The sequence below is a fragment of the Geotrypetes seraphini genome, chromosome 7 (genome assembly GCF_902459505.1).
Source record: "Geotrypetes seraphini chromosome 7, aGeoSer1.1, whole genome shotgun sequence".
Taxonomy (NCBI): Eukaryota; Metazoa; Chordata; class Amphibia; order Gymnophiona; family Dermophiidae; genus Geotrypetes; species Geotrypetes seraphini.
In genome coordinates, this window is record NC_047090.1 from 62,663,376 (window position 1) to 62,687,218 (window position 23,843).

Below are 23,843 nucleotides of genomic sequence, written 5' to 3' on the forward strand. Positions count from 1 at the left end.
AAAAGCTCAGAGATATGGAACTCTGGAGGGAAGGCTGAAAAACCTCCCTATGTAAAGAGTTCACCTTCCAGTTATTGCTACTATATATGTTTTTTGATCACGCTCATAGACTAGGATCAAAAAACGTATATAGTAGCAATGACTGGAAGGTGAACTCTTTATATAGGGAGGTTTTTCAGCCTTCCCTCCAGAGTTCCATATCTCTGAGCTTTTATAGAAGGTTTTTGATCACCCTCTTCAGACAGAATACTCTTAGGGTCAGTTGTTTCGATTATATAGCAAGCTTTTTCTGACCTTGGTTTTTTTCAGTACGTTTCCCTGATATTTCTTAAGGAAATACAATCTAATTTAGACAGGACATTTCAGGGTTGGGGAGATTATAGTAGAGGAACTGATACAGTAGGTATAGGGATCTGACAGCCGTGAGTGGGAGTTAGGAGTTGAAAACAGATTCAAAAAAGTGTGCTTTTAGCTTGGATTTGAATGCTGCTAGGGAGGGAGCACGACATATCGATTCAGGCAGCCTGTTCCAGGCATACGGCGCCGCAAGAAAGAAGGGACGGAGTCTGGAGTTGGCAGTGGAAGAGAATGGTACAGATAAGAGGGGCTTGCCCGACGAACAGAGATCACAGGATGGAGCATAGGGGGAGATAAGCAAAGAGAGATATGGGGGGGGGGGGCTTCAGAGCGAACGCACTTGTAAGTCAGCAAGAGGAGTTTAAACTGTATTTGGAGATGGATGGGGAGTCAATGAAGCGACTTGAGGAGAGGGGTAACATGAGAATAACAGCTCTCAAGGAATATGAGTCGCGCTGCAGCATTTTGAATGGATTGAAGAGGCGTAATTCAAGTCTTAAGACAAAATATCTGTGAACTTTGTAAAGGTTTTGGCGCATAGATTAGTTAAATGTTCTGCTGAGGGCATGCATATTTGTAGAGAAAACTTCAGCAAAAGTGTGTTTTATGTGATGTTTCAAATATGGAAACGGCAACATTAGCAGTAAGCCAGCCTCTTAGGATGGAATGTAATTTTACATTTTTTCTTTATGCTTAAGTGCTGAAAAATACTAAAAAAAAATATTTTTCTATACCATTCTAGGATGAAAGAGACTGAGAATCAAGCTCATAAAGTGGCTACTGTGACTGTTGATGAGGTCATTGGAAAGTTGAAGGATTGTTTAAAGAAACGAGAATTAACTTTCCAAAAGAGCTTTCTTTCTTGCAACAAGCAGCCTAATGGAAAAATTAGCAAAAATGATTTTAGGAAGGTAAGTAGTCCTTCAATTGTTGACTGAAGGGTGATAGTGCAAAATTATGGGTTCTTTTTATTAAGCTGCGCTAGTGGTTTTAGCGCGCGCTACACGCTGTCGCCTTCATAGAGCTGGCGTTAGTATTTTCCGCATAGCGTGAGGGTTAGCGTACACTAATCTTCAGCATGCACTAAAAATGCTAGCGCACCTTAGTAAAAGGAGCCCTATGTCTTGGCAGTGTGACTAAGTAACAAATGTGAGATTAAAATATTTGGAGTTAAAATTATCATAAGCCCACTTATAGAGGAAAAGTATGATAAGAAATTGTCAAACCACAGCAAAGATTGCTCCTCCTATGTAGGAACAGAACACAGCAAACACAGCAAACAAACACACACAGTCTATGAGTCGGGATGGAGGCGCTGCCAATGGCTAGCTCCGAGTCCCTTATATTATGCTTCTATGCACATGACATCATAGTAACTCCCTCGTTTACACATCTAATGATTGGTGGATACAAAAGTACATGCTTTTACATGTGATCACCTGCCCTTTGCCTCGTGTTTTACTTCGTGATCACCCTCCAACTCAGCACTTAGGCAAGGGCCTGATTAACACATGGACAGAAACTGAGTCTTTGCATGTATGCAATGCAATGCTTGTCAGCTGATGTCCTTTCCAAATAAGGACAGCTTAGATAAGATAAGGGTTAATGTGTGACAGATAAGGGGGAGAGAGGGAATGATTCAGTATTCTGTCACAAGGTGCTAACATTTTCCCTTGCTTTAGAATGGCTAGTGACAAGAATGAATTAGGAATAATTCTTACACAGGGGCAGTGAAATCAGTCTTGCCCTGTTTCAGAATAGCAGAATGGCATCCCTACACTCCCAGAGCTGTATGGGAAGGGCATTCCATAGTACTGGCGCCAAATTTTAAAAAAATGCCCCTTGTGTGCCGTTTCCAACTGAGAATCTTGTACAGCAGTCACTTGGAAGTAAAGTCTTGAACCTGAATGCAAATTGAGCACCGACTCATACGGTTTTATAAGCGTACTTAAAGTACTAGGGATACCTGTATATTTCATTTTATGTACTATCAGCATAATTTTAAACCACACTCGATAGTATACTGGCAACCAATGATCCATCAATATAAAGAGAAGTAACATGCTTATATTTATGCGCCCAACATCCGAATCACTGTATTTTGTAAAATCGGTAACTTACATAGTTCCATCTTGGTGAGCCTGGGTAATACTGTATTAGCATAACCATGAACAAAGCATGTAACAAGATCAAAAATGATATATGTTCAGTCAGTCAATCCCTGCAGTATACTTAGCTTCCGTAAAGAGGCATAACCACACCAAATTACATTGTCTACATGAGTAGAAAAGGTCAGCTTTCCCAGGTAATATTGCATTAGCATAACCATGAACAAAGCATGTAACAAGATCAAAAACGATATACGATCAATCAGTCCCTGTACTATACTTAGCTTCATTAAAGTGGCATATATTAAGAAATGGTGAGGCTTAGGAGTCCTTTTACTAAGGCGCGCTAGTGTGTCTTAGTGTGTGCTAAATGCTAATGCGTGGCAATGTGTCCATAGAATATAATGGATGCATTAGCACTCATTAGCATTTAGCGTGCGCTAAGACACACTAGCGCACTTTAGTAAAAGTACTGGGCTGCTGCAGGGCCTTGAACATCTGTGCATACTCAAGGCCTTCTGGCTTCCACTCTCTCCGAGATTCTCATCCGAGATTCTCATCTCATGAGAGAGTGGGAGCCAGAAGGCTGTGAGCATGCGCAGATGCTCAAGGCCCCGCAGCAGCCCAGCAGAGATAAGCGATAGGTGTGGAAGGCTCTTCCGGCATCGGCATATCCTGTGGGTTCGTGCTGCGTGCCAGTGTCCACTCGAGGTAAGGGTTTGGGGGAGGGGCGAAGCCGGGTCCCAGGGGTGGGGTGGGGTGGGGTGGGTTGGAAGTGTGCCAGTGGTCTTGGGGGGGGGTGTCTTTTTGGGATGTGGTGGGGTGGAGTGGAAGCGCGCCAATGGCCTCGGGGGGGGGGTCTTTTTGGGATGGGGTAAGGTGGGGTGGAAGCGCGCCAGTGGCCTCGGGGGGGGGTGTCTTTTTGGGATGTGGTAGGGTTGGGTGGAAGCGTGCCAGTGGCCTCGGGGGGAGGGGTCCTTTTGGGATGTGAAACGAATCATCCAAAATTTCCTTACTTTCTATGGGGAGACTCATAGTAACATAGTAGATGATGGCACATAAAGACCCGAATGGTCCATCCAGTCTGCCCAACTTGATTCAATTTAAATTTTTTAAATTTTTACTTCTTAGCTATTTCTGGGCAAGAATCCAAAGCTCTACCCAGTACTGTGCTTGGGTTTCAACTGCCGAAATCTCCGTCAAAACCAACTCCAGCCCATCTACCTCCTCCCAGCCATTGAAGCCCTCCCCAGTCCATCCTCTCCCAAACGGCCATATACAGACAGACACAGACCATGCAAGTCTGCCCAGTACTGGCCTTAGTTCAATGTTTAATATTATTTTCTGATTCTAGATCCTCTGTGTTCAGACCCATGCTTCTTTGAACTCCGTCACCGATTTCCTCTCCACCACCTCTCTCGGGAGTGCATTCTAGGCACTCACTACCCTCTCCGTAAAGTAGAATTTCCTAACATTGCTCTTGAATCTACCACCCCTCAACCTCAAAATAAGTCCTCCAGTTTTACCATTTTCCTTTCTCTGGAAAAGAATTTGGTTTACGTTAATACCCTTCAAGTATTTGAATGTCTGAATCATATCTCTCCTGTCCCTCCTTTCCTCTAGGGTATACATATTCAGGGCTTCCAATCTGTCCTCATACGTCTTCTGGCAAAAGCCTCCTATCATTTTTGTCGCCCTCCTCTGGACCGCTTCAAATCTTCTTACGTCCTTCGCCAGATACGGTCTCCAAAACTGAACACAATACTCCAAGTGGGGCCTCACCAATGACCTGTACAGGGGCATCAACACCTTCTTCCTTCTACTGGCTACACCTCTCTTTATACAGCCCAGCATCCTTCTGGCAGCAGCCACTGCCTTGTCACACTGTTTTTTTGCCTTTAGATCTTCAGATACTATCACCCCAAGGTCCCTCTCCCCCTCCGTGCATTTCAGCTTCTCAGCTCCTAGGATATATGGTTCCGTCCGATTATTAAATCCCCAAATGCAGTACTCTGCATTTCTTTGCATTGAATTTTAGTTGCCAGGCATTAGAGCATTCCTCTAACTTTTGCAGGTCATAAGAACATAAAAATTTCCACTGCTGGGTAAGACCTGTGGTCCATCGTCCCAGCAGCCTGCTCAAGTGGCGGCCCTCTCATCAAAGACAGCGCCCTAACTGAGAATAGCCCTACCTATGTACGTTCTGGTTCAGCAGGAACTTGTCTAACTTTGTCTTGAATCCCTGGAGGTGTTTTCCCCTATGATAGACTCCGGAAGAGCGTTCCAGTTTTCTACCACTCTCTGGGTTGAGAGAGAATAAAGCTTGGATACATCCCGAGATAAGTCCTGGCATTGGACAGGTGAAGGGGGATGGAAAAAGACAAAGATCACTTTGCTCTTTACAGAAAAACTGCCTTCACCCTCTGCAACTGACATCTACCTTATCTATCTCTGCAGATGATAGAAACAGTAGATTAACTATGGAAAGATATTTCACCATTAACTGAAGAGCATGCAAAGATGGAGAAATACGCTGTTTTATGAGTTCGATTAGCTACTAAAGCTAGAGAAAAAGCAACAGGTCCTGAGGCTGTGGGCTAGCTGTGGTTTTACACTAAGGCCCACCCAGCCAGATACCATAAAGAGATAAACAGACCATGGTCAGAAGACAGAATTCTCAGAAGAAAGAATTCATAAGAAAAATCATCTAATAGAAAGTATCGGAGATGTTTAAAGTTGGGAGGGGGGCTTGTGCTCGGAAATACTAATATGGTGGGGAAACAGGCATTTCGGGGAAAAGGTAGGTTTTACGGAAAACAGAGTAAAGCATATAACATGACGTAGGTGAGAATAGCCAATAAATGAATGTAGCTAGGCAGTAATGCATAAGTAAATAACCAATAAGGATGTATCATGTGATGTAAACCAACGTGGTGTTGGCCACTAAGAAATGTATAAAAACCAGGCCTTTAGAAGGGAGAGGTCAGAACAGACATCAGAGGACCTCTAGGCCTAGAGGTCACCTTCTGTATCACCTTCTGTTACGCTATATACTAAATGATTTATTCCTGTAAGCTGTTATTGATTAGTTAAATAAATATATACATATTGAAACCAGTATATAGTGTTCGAGATTGAAGGCCTATACTCTGCTTGTCAGATTGCCTCTCCATTACTTTTGGCCAAAAGTGTGTTTTTGGGTTGCCTGCTTGTACTTATGCAGTGTCTCTACCTAAACTTCCTTATTTTCTTGCAGATTTGCTGTGATATTTTACTTCCCCTTTTATGCGGTTTTTTTTCTTTCTTTTTCTAGTTTAAAGCCAGCAATGGAATGTGGTCTGCCTTAAACATTGCTTTCTCTTTTCTTACTAATCCTGTTTGTTTGTCGTTACACAGGCCCTGTGGCGTCAGCTTTGGACTATCCCGGACCCTGGTGCAGGATTTCATGTCTATTCGCCTGGGACCGGGCTACCATCCCTAGCTGTCCTACGGGTCCTGTATAGACTGGCAGGTTGGATAGTCAGTCTATGGTCCAAAATTTATGGTTTATAATTGATAGTTTATGAGTCCGAATATACACATATATGTATATATGCTTTTGACTGGTGGGTGATAGTCAGTCCATAGTTTAGGAATTGTTTAAGAATTAGGATATGTGTATATATGCTTTTGACTGGTGGGTGGTAGTCAGTCCATAGTTTAGGAATTGTTTAAGAATTAGGATATGTGTATATATGTTTATGACTGGTGGGTGGTAGTCAGTCCATAGGTTAGGATAGGAGTCAGAATAGGATAGGAGTCAGAATAGTTGGCAGGTTATGTAGTCAGTTCAGGGTGTAGTTAATGTATACATACGTAGGTAATTAATAGTTGATCAATTACTGGCGGGTCGGGTAGCCGGTGTTTAGGTATAGTCTCAGCGTAGCTGTGTTGTCACCCACTAACACTTCCGTTATATGCCTTCTTTTTACACTCCTTAATTTTCTTTTTTGGTACAGACACTGATTCGTTTGCTGGTTAAATTCTTTTCTTTATTTCTTGTGGTCTTGGGCCACGTCTGACATTTCCTCTGCTATATCAAACTATCACTGTTATGGTGTGACTGTTGAACCAGCTTTGACTGGTGGTTATGCTGTTTCTGTGGTCTCTGGCCACGCCTGAGTTATTGCTACGAAGGTACCTGCTCTTCTGTGATCACATTGCATCATTTTGTAAGTATTCTTATTAGTTTTATTTTTAGACTCATTAGTTTGTACACTTTGTAGTTGGATATATTGTTTATTTCTCCCATGTTGCCTGCTCCTGCAGTCTCCCACCCCCTTCTTCTCCTGCTTCTCCGCTTTTTATGCTAGCGTCTCAGTCCTCCTGTTTGTATTGCTCTCTGCCACTGTTCACTGCCCCTTTGCTCTCCACAGCAAATACTCTTAACCCTAGTCCTATCTTTCCACCTTCCGTTGCACACCAAGTGCAATGGCAGGCAGATCGCACTCTTACAACACATACTGGTCGTTACTCCCCTGTCCCGTGGGCCACTATCTCTCAGGCATTAGATGATATCTGTGAAACTATTCAACAGCAATGCACCCCGTTCCCCACCTTCCCCCACTTTCCAGGAACCTGTGCTTAAGTAGTGTTTTTGTCTCGGAGCCCACTATGTCTGATTTCTCCCCCTGCTCTATATGACCTTAGGAATCCCCTTGCATTATACTTCTCTGGCTGGCCACTATTTTGTATGGGTTTTGGCTTATTAGTTCTGTTATTATTTCTTTGCTACCAACAAGAGGGGTCTTCTAGCCTTGGCACAGCTCTGAGTCTGTGTTTTACTGTAATATTTTCAGCTTGTCATGCTGTCTACAGGCTTCCTTTATTCTTCCGTTTATGCTAGCTGTCGTTTGTGTACTGACCTGTGTAACATATGGCGCTTTGTGAGACAGCGAAAGCATTGCTCTCGTGGGTTTTTGTTTCCTGTTCTTTTGTGGTCACGACCGAAGAAGAAAAAAAAAAAAATTGGGGGGGTGAGGGGGATGAGAGTGAATGAGACTGAAAGAGGAAGTATATATTTTAACTGCGTTTCAATGTTACCATAAGCTTTCATTAAACAATTATTTATTTCATATAAGTTTGCTGGATTATAAAGGATTGTTTTTGAGAAAGAGAAGAACGAAATTACAGAAATGATTTGGATCACTATTGTTTTTATATATAAATACAAACAGTATTGGAAAGAAGGGAGAGAGACAAATATCGAAAGTCAATAGATATATAGAGATAGTGTACGTAGATAGGAAGGATTCGTGACAGGTGATTATGTTTAACCAAATAACTGACAGGCATTAAGTATAACTGACAATGTAAAAATAAACACACCCTTTGTCTTTCTAGGTCTGGGATTTTTATTATGGGCGTTTCCCATTACTAACGATCATTTGTTTTCTAGAGTTAGGAAAAACTACAGTGCACTCGAAGAGAACATCTAATGCTAATACTCTAAATAGAACAAAAATGAAATAAATTATACAAGAGGGGGACTCCCTTAATACTTGCTAGCAATTAATGTCTGTCTATTTTTCAGCGTTACAGTCTTTTATGTTACTATGAGTCATTATCTGTTGTATTGTGCCCTGTGTTAATTTCAGTGTTTATGGAAATACGAGTGGATTTCCATTTATGAGCGCTCACTATAATTACCAATATAATGAAAGAAGATTTATTTTTTTATTACTCACCACAACCATTTCAAACCTTATTCTTTGTCTGTGATCAAAGTTTAAGAAATGAGTTATGCTTCTTCTTCTTTTTTTCCATTACACAGACATACCGAGCTACTTCCTGGTTGATGTGTCTATGTTTAGGGACACTGGGAAATGTAGTGCTTTATTTCTTTAACTTGAAATTATCAGTTGCTATTTTCTTTTTGTTTTTTCATTATTCATGTCTCTACAATAACATGAACATATTGCATAGGGTTCTTATGATCCGCTTCTATCCCAAATGCTAATATTAATTAATGTCGTGCTAACACACCGAAGCGAAAGTAACTTCTGCTTTCTTCATGTACTGTACTGTTAACCCATTGCACGGTTAACAGCAATATAAAAGAGAAACTATTGTTCCTTTACTTATCATAACAGTTTAGGGAAAAAAACAAACTTCTAGCAGTTTTTCTCTCTCTGCCTTTTCTTGGAACTTGTAAAAGAAATGTTACTTCTTCTTTTTCTTATATATTCTCTGATACACGCAGAAATACTTTTTGGTTTAACACAATGCAATTAGCGTTTGGCTTTATTATAAAAAAAAATGGTTCTAACTGTTGTTTAAGAACTTTTCTAATAAGTTGGTGAAGGAAATATCCAGTCCTATTGATTGGAATTCAAAATACTGTAGTTTAGGTCTTTTTGCTGATTGACATTCAGAATATTAGTGAAAGAAACAAAATTGAACCCATGATTTGATAGAATCCCATGGGAAGGACATTTCTCCCATAAATACTATTTTATTTTAATTTTTAGGGTTTATCCTTTTTATTTTAGTATGTTTCAATATAACCTATGTGTTAATATGTTTAAGGCTATAGCTTAGCCATCCTTTTGCTTGGGTTTGACTCTTTGCTAATTCATATTTATGTTTAGCATATTACTCCTGTCCTTTGAACATCATATGCCATTGTAACTATAACTCCCTTAGGCTGACAAATATAATTCAGCCAATACATATATTAGACCTTAGCCTATCTGAATTAAAGCCGATAATTTTTTGTTTTCTTTTGTATGTCATCTTTTAACGCTGTACCTATCCTGTTAGTAATATTGCTCAGGTATTGTTGGAAACAAGTTAAATGATATATACAGTACAGATATTTTTGCCTTATTAATTATGGATCACTTCACAAAGACAATTGCCTATCAGAGGAAGCTATATGCTACATGAGAATCCGTGTTTACATCCTTTTAATGTCTATTAAGGACTTATTTGCATAATTATGGACTAATGCTATTTGAAATATCATCGCTGGAAGAAAGATGTTCGGCCGTAGGAAACCCCGATGACGGATGAGCCCCAATGGAAGGATCTTGCTACCGGAGAAGAAACTGGATAAGTGCCTAGACTTACCAGCGAGGACTTCCTGACTGTTGCTACCAAAGACGGGATGACCTTTATGACCTTGAACTTTTACAGCTTTAATTATGGACTTATTAATTTGCACTTTAACTCTTTTATGGACTCATGCAGTATTAGTATATATATATTTTTTCATGTGTTCATAATTATTTCTAACAGCCCTATTGCAAGATTCATGTGTTTTTCTTGATTGTGACTTTATGCATTTTCATCCTGTTTTGACTCCCACAATAGCTCCCTAGTTATTTTCCCCTCCAGTTGGATTCTTTCCATTCCCTTTCTTGCTGCTAAGCTGAGGAGAACTGCAGTGAAGAATAAATGATGAGCCCAGCTGAAGGATGATGACGTAAGATTTGATGTGGTTACCTGGACTTTCACCCCTGGCGTCTGGACCCAGCCGAGTCTGCACCGATCCCAGCTGTTTTGGAAGAGCATGGAAATAATCTAACTTGTTAATTTATCCCACCATCCCTTTTGGATGTAGTATGCTCATAACAGGATGAAGCCATAAAGAGAGAATGTATCAGGTTAAATTATGAACCCCTGCAGATGCCTGGTTGCCCGAACTATCCCAAATGTTGAAATAGAGACCCCTACACAGACCCATACACAACATTTTTGATAATCTTGACTTGACTGATTTTTAATGTACCTCCCTATGAAACACCAGCAGCTGATTTCCCCTCCCACGAGTCACCACCTATCCCACTACATCAGTAATTTATGCTGATGTTTCTATCACAGCCCGGCAGGTATAAATTTTAATGCAGCATTCAAATGCTTGCATGATTTCTGCTTTGCACAAATATCTGAATTATTAACAGCTTAGCTTATTATTATAAGCAATAAGTACACTACGACATGTTATACTGCTCTGTTCTTGATAGCATAGCAAGGGTGGGTACTTGTCTCTTTCCTTTTCCATGAGTGATTCCTAGCACATAGCCCTGGGCCCATAATGTACAATTTCTGATACAAACTAACTCCTCACCGAATGAACAGGGGTCAAAGCCACCTGGAGGGGCTTTGAAGAGGGGATGAGAGAGAATAAAGCTTGGATACATCCCGAGATAAGTCCTGGCATTGGACAGGTGAAGGGGGATGGAAAAAGACAAAGATCACTTTGCTCTTTACAGAAAAACTGCCTTCACCCTCTGCAACTGACATCTACCTTATCTATCTCTGCAGATGATAGAAACAGTAGATTAACTATGGAAAGATATTTCACCATTAACTGAAGAGCATGCAAAGATGGAGAAATACGCTGTTTTATGAGTTCAATTAGCTACTAAAGCTAGAGAAAAAGCAACAGGTCCTGAGGCTGTGGGCTAGCTGTGGTTTTACACTAAGGCCCACCCAGCCAGATACCATAAAGAGATAAACAGACCATGGTCAGAAGACAGAATTCTCAGAAGAAAGAATTCATAAGAAAAATCATCTAATAGAAAGTATCGGAGATGTTTAAAGTTGGGAGGGGGGCTTGTGCTCGGAAATACTAATATGGTGGGGAAACAGGCATTTCGGGGAAAAGGTAGGTTTTACGGAAAACAGAGTAAAGCATATAACATGACGTAGGTGAGAATAGCCAATAAATGAATGTAGCTAGGCAGTAATGCATAAGTAAATAACCAATAAGGATGTATCATGTGATGTAAACCAACGTGGTGTTGGCCACTAAGAAATGTATAAAAACCAGGCCTTTAGAAGGGAGAGGTCAGAACAGACATCAGAGGACCTCTAGGCCTAGAGGTCACCTTCTGTATCACCTTCTGTTATGCTATATACTAAATGATTTATTCCTGTAAGCTGTTATTGATTAGTTAAATAAATATATACTTATTGAAACCAGTATATAGTGTTCGAGGTCTCATTACCGAGGTAGGCCTGGACAGCGGCCTACATCAGGGTGAAGAAGAACTTCCTTACATTCGTATGGAATCTATCTCCTTTCAATTGTAGAGAGTGCCCTCTCGTTCTCCCTACCTTGGAGAGGGTGAACAACTTGTCCTTATCTACTAAGTCTATCCCCTTCAGTACCTTGAATGTTCCGATCATGTCCCCTTTCAACCTCCTCTGTTCGAGGGAGAAGAGGCCCAGTTTCTCTAATCTTTCGCTGTACGGCAACCATCTTAGTCGCTCTTTTCTGAACCCTTTCGAGTAGTACCATGTCCTTCTTCAAATCTTGGTATCATCTGCAAAAAGGCAAACTTTTCCTTCAGCAATGTCACTCACAAACATATTGAACAGGATTGGCCCCAGCATCGAACCCTGAGGGATTCCTCTACTCACCTTTCCTTCCTCCGAGCGACTTTCATTAACCACCACCCTCTGGCGTCTGTCCAACAGCCAGTTTCTAACCCAGTTCACCACTTTGAGTCCTAACTTCAGCCCTTCAAGTTTGTTCAAAAGCCTCCTATGAGGAACCATATCAAAGGCTTTACTGAAATGTAAGTAAATTACATCTAGCATATGTCCTCGCTTTGATATATGAGCACTTTGGTTTACAACCATGCTTCTGGAATGAGTTATGCTCGCAAACCAAGGTTCCACTGTATCTCTATGAGAATATATAGATAGGGTGGCTACTTTATTTATTTAAAAAATTTATATACTGTCTAAAACTAAATACACAATGTTAAAGTGACAACAAATGCATAGTAAAATACTCATCTAATAAAAGTAAAATTGCATACAATCCTCAAGAAAATACCATAGAGTGAATAGCAAGGCTCTTGGATAATTAATCAGTTTTAGCTGAGATGACTAAAAAAAGGCATCTACGAAAAGCTGCATCTTTAATAATTTTCTAAACCTACCCTTTTCACAGCAGTTTCATATCTTCCCCACTAAGGAGTTCCATAACTTAACTCCTGCACAACAGAAAGTCCTTTTACCTGTCTCAACAAGTCTTGGATTCACGGATGTCTTCAGTAAGGCCAAACTCTCAGAACGCAGAGATCTCATTGGTGTATAGCTGAGTATATTACTTTTAAGCAATTCTACTAGTAGGCTTACCCGCAAAAAAACGTCTCCTGTCTCCAAGGCGTGCAAAACGCTGCAATCCGACTCCTGAAAAACCTGGGCTTCCGTGACCACGTCACCCCTGCACTAAGATCCATGCACTGGCTGCCTATCCAAAAACGATGCACCTTTAAAACCCTGGTTCTAGCTTTCAAGACATTCCACAAGATGACACCTAGCTACATAGCATCAAAACTACAAATTTATGTCCCCAACCGATCACTGAGATCCCAAGCAGAAAAACAGCTAGCCATTCTACCCGGATGCTCACTCACATCTGAAACAGCCCGGAAACGTTCTTATTCCCATTTCATACCCAGATTATGGCACATCATCCCCCCCCATCTGTCAGATCTTTAAACAGTCTATGGAACTTCAGGAAGGCCTTGAAAACCTTCCTCTTTACAAACCCAGCTCCTTAGCTTACATCTGCATCCCTGACTGACCCTTATGGCGGTCTACCGGATCAAAAACCCACCATTCTTCAATGACGCACAAATCTACAAAACTATTTTACTTTATGTTAGGCTATGTTCATACGGAAAATGATGTAATTTAAACCACCATAGGCTATGTCTCTTTGGAAAATGCTGCAATTTTAAAACACCCTATGTCCACTAAGTCTATAGTTCCAAATTTGTATGTTATAACTATAATGTAAAAGCTGAAATTTATACCTCTATGTACACCAAGCTTGTTTTTCCCACCAAAGGTTGTGCTGCTTATACTGTGAATGTATTTTTGTAACTAGTTCTGGGCTCCTTTGGGAGAACTGGCTAAAAAAATAAATAAAATTCTGGGATGTTGCCATACAAGAATTGGTGACAAATCATCACTGCTTTATATTGGATTCTGTAGGCGACCGGAAGCCAATTGGGTTTTTTGAGATAGGGTGAAATATGGTCATATTTAGACAGAAAAATCCAAATAAACAAGAAAGGATGTCCAAAAAAATCAATAACCAAAACACACCCTCCAAAGTACAGGTCTACGTATCAGAATTATATCAAAAGGGAAAAAAGACCTCAGTGTCCAATAGGGGCTCTATATAGCTACCCACATAGACAAGCTGGTTTCAAACATAATTTGAGACCAGCAGACACATCCTTGGTCAAAAAACTCCCAAATAGGAGAGCTATAATGTATCAGTCTCTATCAAAAAAGCACACTCTCTTTTAAAACTCTCTTTCAAATTCAATTTTTTCAATAAAAGTCACTTTCACTGTTATACAATTTTTTAGTATTTTTCAATTTTTCAATGAAGTCACTTATCTGAACATTGCTGTTTGTACGAAGTCCTGGGGTTAGAAAGCAGGAAAAATTGCTCCGTGGAAAGTAAGCTGAAAGCTATTCAAGCATGACCATTACCACACTTCCACATAATCCAACAGGGCTCCCTGTTTCGCTAACACGCTTCTTCAGGAATTTGAGCATCCATTCACCCGCTTCCACTCCTGTCATATTTAGACACACCCATTATCAAACGTGCTGCTGCATTTTGTATAACCTACAGTGCTCTAAATCTTGCTTTTGTTATTCCGAGATATAGAGCATTGCAGTAATCAAGTTGTGACAAGACCATGGCCTGAACAACAGTACGAAAATCAAATGATGCAAGCATTGGTTTCAATCTGTGCAACAAGTGCATTTGTGCAAAGCATGCCTGAATGGTCTTAGTTACTTGCAAGTTCATTGTTAGGCCTGAATCAAGTCTTATACCTAAGACTGTCAATGATTCGTGCACGGAAAGAACATCATCAATAACTTTAACCTCGGTAGGCCACTGATAATTTGACTTCTTGACTAACATTATTTCAGTTTTATCTACGTTTAGTTTCAAGCCTTGTTCTCCCATCCACTCCTCAATCTTACATGTATACAGACAATGATTGTTCAACATTATCATCCTCAACACTTATTGGGAAGAAAAAAATATCATCTGCATATATTTGGTATTCAACTCCCAAAGTCTCAAATAGCTGCCATATAGATGTTAAATAATAGGGCAGAGAGTGCTGAGCCCTGTGGCATTCCTGTCCTAGCCAAATATACCCCTAAAATCTTAGATCCATTCCTTATTTGAAAGGAACGTCCTAAAAGCTAAAAGGTAAGTACTTTATCCAGATTATGCAAGACAGTTTGAGTTGCAGTTAGTAAAGTAAATTGTTTAAGGTGTTTGAGTATTTGCATAGTGGCAAGGTTAGATATACAGTAGGTATGGGTAAACAGAGTTGCTTTTCTAGTTCCAACCAGGTTGGAGCTGTAGTTGAAGAGGAGCAATCTGTTCGAACCTACCATGCTCCATATTTAGCTAATGAGGCTAGATGATAAAAATAAAAATCAGGAAAATTCATTCCACCATTTACTTTGGAAGCTTTCAGTTTATGTATGGAGATACTGGGGGTTTTATTATTCCGTATGAAGGATGTCAATTGTTTATCAATCCAATGATAAAATGATTTTTTGCAAAGGGAAGGAAGCATTGAGAGGATGTAGTTAAGCTGCGGGGTAAGGGTCTTCTTACCCACTATAATGGAGACCATTTTCAAACTGAATGTTTAATTAAATCTTTAATCTTAGAAGTATTTATTTCTAAAATCTGTGCAGGGTCTTTTTGTATGAATATACCAAGGTACTTTATTGCTTTGGATGATCATGTGAAGTTTAAGTGACTGAAATCTGAAGGAAAATCTAGATCGTTAAGAGGTATAAATTCTGATTTATCCCAATTCACTTTATATCCAGAAAGTTGGGAGTAATCGGTAACAATTTGAATGAATGCTGAAAAAGAGGAGATTGGATTGCAAAGGGACAGGAGAATATCATCTGCATAAGCCGCAACTTTTATTTGTCTGGAAGTATGCATCATATTTGAGGACAAAGTCTAATTAAGGATAATAGGGGTTCGAGTGCTAGATTAAATAGTAGTGGGGAGAGAGGGCATCCCTGACAGGCACCTCTCTGTAGTTTGATGGAGTTAGTTAACATGTTATTGATTAGGATTCTGGATGAGTTAATAAATCCCACTAAATAAATATATGAATAGTTAAAAAATTATAGATTATCTGAATTATTTGTCGAATGGAAATAACATGATCATAATACCTATGTATTTATTCTTTGTTACTTTTTGTAGGTTCTAGAAGACCATGAGATGTATATGGATGACTACCAGTTCAATCTACTCACTGAAAAACTAGGATTCACAAATGAAGGATTAACTTTCTTTGATTTTCTAGCATTCTTTGAAGGTAACTAAATATTTTTACACTGTATATATGTACTGATGATTTTATATTGTGTTTTATTCCCTGATTGTCCAGCACTTCTTGTTGTAACCCACCTTGAACTTTTATGGCTTTGGCGATATATAAAAATAAATTATTATTATTATTATTTTCAATAAAATAAATTATTTACAGAATATCATATCATAAGAATAGCCTTACTGGGTCAGACCATGGTCCATCTAGCCCAGTATCTTATCTTCATAGAGGCCAATCCAAGCCTCAAGTACCTGGCAAAAACCCAAATAGTAGCAGGATTCCATGCCACCTCCTACCAGGGCAAGCAGTGGCTTCCCCCATGTCTGTCTTGACAGCAGACTATGGACATTTCCTCCAGGAACTTGTCCAAACCATTTTTAAAACCAGCTACATTAACCACTCTTACCGCATCCTCTAGCAGCACATTCCAGAGCTTAACTATTCTCTTAGTTAAAAAATATTTCCTCCTATTGGTTTTAAAAGTATTACTTTGTACACTTCTTCCTCCGTATTTGCAGTTTCAGCATTTGCGGTTTCAATTATTCACAGTTTTTAGCTTGCTGACTCCTCCCTCCCCAATTATATCAGTTTGCATAGAGAAATCTCTGATTCCAAGCATTTACAGAGAAAATAGCTGATTCCCAGCACTTTCTTCACCGTGTTTTGCCTCTCCTTCAGGAATAGGCCAGGTCTCCCACCATGTTATTCAAGGTTTAACCATATTCATGATGGTTTTTAATAGAAAACAGTGAATAACATATGAAAAAGTTATTCACGGTTTTTTGGTGTTCACGGGTCTATTAATCCCCTATCACAGCGAATACGGAGGGAGAAGTGTAACTTCATTGCGTGCTCCTAGTCTTTGTAAATCTTAATGCAATAAAAAATTGATCCACTTGTACCCATTCTACACCACTCAGGATTTTGTAGACTTGAATCATTTTTCCCTTCAGCTTTCTCTTTTCCAAGATGAAGAGCCCTAACCTCTTTATTCTTTCCTCATATAAGAGGAGTTCCATCCCCTTTATCATCTTGGTTGGTCTTCTTTAAACCTTTTCCAGTGCTGCTATATTTTTTTTTTGAGATAAGGAGACCTGAAGTGAATGCAATATTCAAGGTGATGTTGCACTATTGAGCAATACAGAAGCTTTATAACTTTCTTAGTCTTGTTTACCATCCCTTTTCTAATAATTTCTAGCATCTTGTTTGCTTTCTTGGCTGCTGCCACACATTGTGCAGAAGGTTTCAGCGTATTGTCCATGATGACACCCAGATCTTTTTCTTGAGTGCTGACCCCTAAGATGGACCCTAGCATCTGGTAACTATGAATTGGATTATTCTTCCCAATGTGCATCATTTTGCATTTGTACACATTAAATTTCATCTGCCATTTGGACGTTTAATCTTCTAATTTCCTAAGATCTTCCTGCAATTTTTCACAGCACTGGCAAATTAGATGCATGCGTTTAACAACTTTGAACAGTTTAGTGACATCTGCAAATTTAATCACCTTACTTGTAGTTCCAATTTCCAGATCATTTATAAATAAGTTCAATAGCACCGGTCCCGGTATAGATCTCTGTGGCACACCACTATTTACCCTCCTCCACTGAGAAAAATAGCCATTTATCCATACCCTTTTTTTTCTCTCCAATAACCAATTCTTAATCCACAATTGATCATTGCCTCCTATCTGAGGACTCTTTAATTTTCGCAGGAGTCTCTCATGAAGAACTTTGTCAAAAGCTTTCTGGAAATCTAGATACACATCAACTGGCTCGCCTTTATCTATATGTTTATTCCCAACTTCAAAGAGGAGTGTGTGGCGCAGTGGTTGGATCTACAGCCTCAGCACCCTGGGGTTGTGGGTTCAAACCCTGTGCTGCTCCTTGTGACCCTGGGCAAGTCACTTAATCCTCCATAGCCCCAGGTATGTTAGATAGATTGTGAGCCCACCAGGACAGAGAGGGAAAATGCTTGAGTACCTGATTGTAAAAACCGCTTAGATAACCTTGATAGGTGGTATATAAAATCCTAATAAAACTTGAAACTTGAAAGAAGTCAAGCAAATTGGTGAGACAAGATCTCCTTTGGCTGAACCCATGCTGACTCTGTCTTATTAAATCATGTTTGTCTACAAGTTCCACAATTTTAATTTTTATAATTGTTTCCACTATTCTGCCCGGCACTGAGGTCAGGCTTACCAGTCTATAATTTCTCAGATCTCCCCTGGAACCTGTTTTAAAAATCAGTGTAATATTGTCCACCCTCTAATCTTCAGGTATCACTGATGATTATATTGACAGATTACAGATCACTAACAACAGATCAGCAATTTCATGTTTGAGTTCTTTCAGTACCCTGGGATGTATACCATCTGGTCCAGGTGATTTCTCACGCTTTAACTTGTCAATTTGGCTTAGTACCTCTTCCAGGTTCACTGAGATTTCTTTCAATTCCTCTGCCTCATCACCCTTGAAAACCATTTGTGGTTCAGGAAGATTTATTACATTTTTCTGGAAAGACTGAAGCAAAGAATTCATCAAGTTTCTCCGCTATGGCCTTATCCTCCCTGAGTGCACCCTTTATTGCTTGATCATCCAATGGGCCCACGGATGCCTTCACAGGTTTTCTGCTTTTGATGTACATAAAAAAATTGTTATTAAGAGTTTTTGCCTCTTTGGTAAGTTTTTCTTTATATTTTTGTTTAATTTCTTTATCAGTGCTTTGCATCTAACTTGCCAGTGCTTATGTCTCTTCTTATTTTCTTCACTGGGATCCTTTTTCCATTCTTTAAAGGGTGTTTTTTTGGCTGTAATAGCCTCTTTCACTTTGCCTTTTAACCATGCCGGCTCTTATTTTCTCTTCTTTCCACCTTTTTTTAATACATGAAATACATCTGGTCTGGGCTTCCATAATGATATTTTTAAACAACATCCACATCTTGTTTACACTTCTGACCTTTGCCACAAACCCTTTTAGCTTCTTTTTAATCATTTTCCTCATTGTATCATAATCGCCCTTTCAAAAATTAAATGTTACTACAGTAGATTTCTATAGCGACCTCACTCCAGTTATCAGCTCAAATTTGATCTTGTTATGATCCCTGTTTCCCAGCAGACCCAACACAGTTACCTCCCATAATATGTCCTGCATTCCTCTAAGGACCAAATCTAAACTATCTCCCCCTTTTGTTAGTTCCTAGACTGCGTGCTCCAAGAAGCAGTCATTTATGATGCATAGGAATTTTCCCTCCCTAGCACTCCCTGATGTAACATTTATCCAGTCAATGTCAGGGCAGTTGAAATCACTCATTAATATACTTTTGCCCAGTTTACCAGCTTTCCTAATCTCTGCTTATTTTGTCCCGGGGGATGGTAGTATAGCCCATATATTTCTTCCCTTCACACATGAAATTTCTCTCCATATGGATTCCACACTGCTATCTGTGACGTGCAGAATGTTTATTTTGGTTGATTCAATTACCTCTTTAACATATAGCGCAACCCCCCCTCCTATTTGATCTACTTTATCATTATGATATAATTTTTACCCAGGTCCCATTGATTGTCCTCCTTCCACTAGGTCTCTGAGATGCCTATTATATCTACCTCATCATTTAGTGCTATATACTCTAACTTTCCTACTTTATTTTTTAGGCTTCCAGCATTTGTTTACAGACACTTCAAATTGTGTTTTTTTCCTTGTATCTACAGGCTACTGAGAAGATGACAGGATTAACTTGACATCTTTACTCTACTTCCCTCTTAAGCACGCTTGGCTTTCTTTCACCATTTTTGAAACCTTTCTATTGGGACTCCTAAATGTTCTGATTCAACAGTATCCTTCAAGGATACTCCACACTGAACCATCTGTTCCTGGGCAACTGTCGGCTTTCCCTCTCATCTTAGTTTAAAAGCTGCTCTATCTCCTTTTTAAACATTAGTGCCAGCAGCCTGATTCCATCCCAGTTAAGGTGGAATCCATATTTTCAGAATAGGCTTCCCCTTTCCCATAAGGTAGCCCAGTTCCTAACAAATCTAAATCCCTCAACCCTGCAACATCATCTCAACTATGCATTGAGACTTTGGAGCTCTGCCTGCCTCTTGGGTTCTGCGCATGAAAATGCTACCCCGAAGGATCTGGATTTCAGCTTTCTACCTAAGAGCCTAAATTTGGCTTCCAGGACCTCCCTCCCATATTTTCCTATGTCATTAGTACCTACATGTACCAAGACAGCCAGCTCTTCCCCAGCACTATCTAATATCTTATCTAAGTGTCACAAGAGGTCCACCACCTTCGCACCAGGCAAGCAAGTTACCAGGCGATTGACATGCTCACCAACCACCCAGCTATCTACATGCCTAATGATTGAATCTTCAACTACAACGGCCATCCTAACTCCTCTCTTCTGGACTGAAGCCCTTGGAGATAGATGCAATATCTTCGGTGCAAGAGGATATTACATCTCCAGGTGGGCAGGTCCTGGCTATAGGATCATTTCCTGCATCACCAGGGTGACATTCTCCTTTTAGGAGACCTCCCACCTCCAAGACAGCATGGGGACTGCACACTGGAGATGGGACTTCTCTACAACATCCATGTAGGTGTCCTCTATGCACCTCTCTTTCTACCTCAGCTTCTCCAAGTCTGCAACTCTAGCCTCACGGGAATGAGAAGCAGTATCCATTCTCAGCACATTCTAGAGGCTGAACTATGCATATCAGAGTGCGAGGATGAAGTGCAATGTGTGCACACCCATGTGGAAGGTTTGAAAGCCCAGATTACATCTCTCATGGATAGATTGGAGGAACACAAAAACCGGCAATGCCATAACAACTTAAGAGTAAGTGCCATTCCGACGTCTATATCTGGATGAGAACTATACAACATCTTTCACAGCTGGTTACCCAAGCATCTGGGTTTGATAGCCCTGGCCACTACCTTCATGTGTGAAAGAACACATCAGATCAGCCTGAAACAAGCAAGCAGCATTAAACCTTGCACGGCGATAGCCAGGTACGTTAACTGGCATGAGAAAGAACAGAAATCCTACAGAAAATTGGATCATTTAGAATATGAGGGAGCACATTTACTTTTGTTTAATGACTATTCTAATCAGGTGGCAATGCAATGGAGAGATATGGTGCCTATTTACTCTTCCCTTCATAAGAGGGGAGTGCGTTTTGGCCTCGTGTATCCTGATTGTTTACAAGTGTGGAGAAAAGGCAGTCTTTACTCCCACTGATAAGGCTGCTGCCCAGAAATTTCTGGATACTGTTAATCAAGCTTGAGAATTCTCAAGCTTCTACTATTTGACTAGCTCTGTGATATTAGAGTTTTATGACTTGATCAGCCTTTTTTCAGTTTTGACGAGTAGATGGAGTACACTTGGTCTTTAGTGCTCCAACTCTTATTACCGGATAGCCTATCTGACTTTGGAGCTTGGTTATTTGTTCCAACTTTCCTCTGTCCCATAGCTGGATGGAACACATGGAGGGGCATAATCAAAACATACGTCTAAGTGAGATTCAGACATATGGTGCTAAATGCCCAAAGTTGGCACTGGGAAAATGTCCATTCTCAAAAGGCAAATCACTATATGTCCAAAATTCCCCCGCCCCCCCGAAAATCCTATCTGAACATCTAGGCGATTAATTGTTCAGACTGCCAGTACGTCTGTCTTTATACCACATTTTCAACATAGTCCATGTACGCTACTAATTGTTGATGGGGTGAATTGCCCCGAAGAGAAGAGTCTTCAGTTTTTTTCAAAATTTGAGATAATTGGGTTTGGTTTTGATATCTGTCAAGAGGTTGTTCCAAATAGACTATACAGATGTGGGGAAAGATCGGTCGCTTACTAGCCAATCTGGTTTATCCTGCCCAGATGAACCAGGTGATCCTTTCCATTAAAAACATTAAGGGACAATTTTATACCACTGAACATCACATTTGTACGGTACTATGAGGCTTTATACCACTGAACATCAATTTGCACAGTACTGTGAGGCTTTGTATTCGCAGTATCCCTTTACCACCCAAAAGCATGATACATTTTTCCAAAAACTCTCTCTACCAAAACTGACACTGACCCAACTTAACATCTTGAATACTCCCATAACTTATAAGGAATTAGTGGATGGTATAAAATCTTTGAAATTAACCAAAGCACTAGGACCTGACAGTTATGGACAGGAGTATTACAAGATTGTCAGATCTCATTTCTCCCTCACTGTGTGCAGCTTATAACGATCTATGTGCAGCTAAGGGTCTGGGGAATCCTAACATGGTTAAGCACTGATATACACAAAAGATGGAAAAGGAGACCAACTGAAGATCATCCAAATCAACAAAATAGATCTCACTATTCAAAGCATAAGCTATGAATTGAGGAGGAAAAGAATCTCAGAAACCTGCTTGGTGATATGGAACAAGCCTCAGCCAAGTCTGACAAGGTTCTACGTTTTATTCATTGATCCTGAAAACCTCCCCCTCCTTGCTTTGTTTTTTTTATAATTCTTTAGTAATTTTTAAAAACAAATACAAAATGCAATAGAATATACAAACAATTGGTACAATGAAACAGCACTTTTATCTAACAAATAATCATATAAGTATATTTCACCCCCCTTCCCTCCCTGGATGTGTGTGAACTCCTTTAGAAATTAAAGGTTTATACTAGGGATCAGTTTTTACAAAATTCGCTAATGGTCCCTAAATTTCTTTAAACTTTTTATAATGTCCCAGTTGTTCCGAATTCATTCGCTCATATCTATAAAATTGGCACAGGGTTTCCCACCAAAAGTTAAAATTCAGTCTATCCCACTTTTTCCAATTTTTTTGTAATTAACTGCATAGCTATTCCTGTCATAATAAGAAGTAATCTGTTCTGGTTTACACTAACTGGACTCTTGGGATGTAATAAAGTTCCAAATAACACAATGTCATACGACATTGGGATAAACGTTTCCAATATCCTATTGATTTTACCCCATATAGACTTCCCCTCCCTATTTTATAAATATGATGCGGTATACAAACCTAAGGATTAGATTAGATTAGATTAGATTAAATGTACTTTATTTATCTTCTATTTTAGAAACTTTTTGTTTTCTGTTTATATTTTTCCAAAAAATTGCATCATTGAAGATAAGTAATTTATGAAGAATAATTTATATGCAATGAATGAAACGTGGAACCTTGTCAAACTTGGCTGAGGCTTGTTCCATATCACCAAGCAGGTTTCTGAGATCCTTTTCCTCCCCAATTCATAGCTTGTGCTTTGAATAGTGAGATCTAATTTGTTGATTTGGAATCCTAACATGGCCCATGTGGTCCTGCTGCCCAAGTTGGGTAAGGATCCCTTGCAAGTGGGCTCCTACCATTCTGTCTCTCTCCTCAGTCAAGATGCTCCGTTAAACTCTTGGCATCTCTTATGGATAAATGTTAGAATGATTTTCTGGCCCTATTAATACATGAAGATCAAGCTAGTTTTGTCCCCAGGAGGTATGCTTCCATGAACCTTACTAGAGCTTTGATGGCATTGCATTCCTTGCAGGGACGGGGGCACTACAGCTATGGTAGGCCTTGATTTGGAAACGTGGGCCTTGATATAGAAAAGGCCTTTGATAGTATCTCTTGGCAATATCTATTTTGGGTTTTGGGCAAATTTGAGTTGGAAGGGAAAATTCTAGACTGGGTCCATATAGCCTATATTTACAACCACAGGCTCGCCTAATTTTGAATGGTCAACTTACCGATCCCTTCCCCCTGGTGAGGGGGACCAGACAAGGTTGCCCTTTATCTAGGATTACACATGTCCGGAATTTCCTGGACATGTCCTCCTTTTCGAGGACATGTCCGGGCATCTGGATGGCTTTTCAAAACCTGGCATTTTGTCCAGGTTTTATAAAGCTTCTGGCAAAGAGCAATGGCAGAACAGCATCTGTGCATGCACGGATGCAATGCG

General features: G+C 39.9%; 1 protein-coding gene across 4 annotated transcripts in view; it reads left to right on the forward strand.

Moving 5' to 3' along the window:
* The window catches only part of EFCAB6 (EF-hand calcium binding domain 6), a 474,908-nt gene that overhangs the window by 220,613 nt on the left and 230,452 nt on the right, over positions 1-23,843 (forward strand). For all 4 annotated transcript variants that reach the window (XR_004540188.1, XM_033953069.1, XM_033953071.1 and 1 more), the window contains exons 16-17: positions 1,100-1,268; positions 15,742-15,856. Coding sequence is in view for 3 of the 4 variants with exons in the window: in XM_033953069.1 (XP_033808960.1) it covers positions 1,100-1,268; positions 15,742-15,856 (284 nt within the window). In the remaining variant the exon portion in view is untranslated. The remainder of the gene's footprint in view (positions 1-1,099; positions 1,269-15,741; positions 15,857-23,843) is intronic.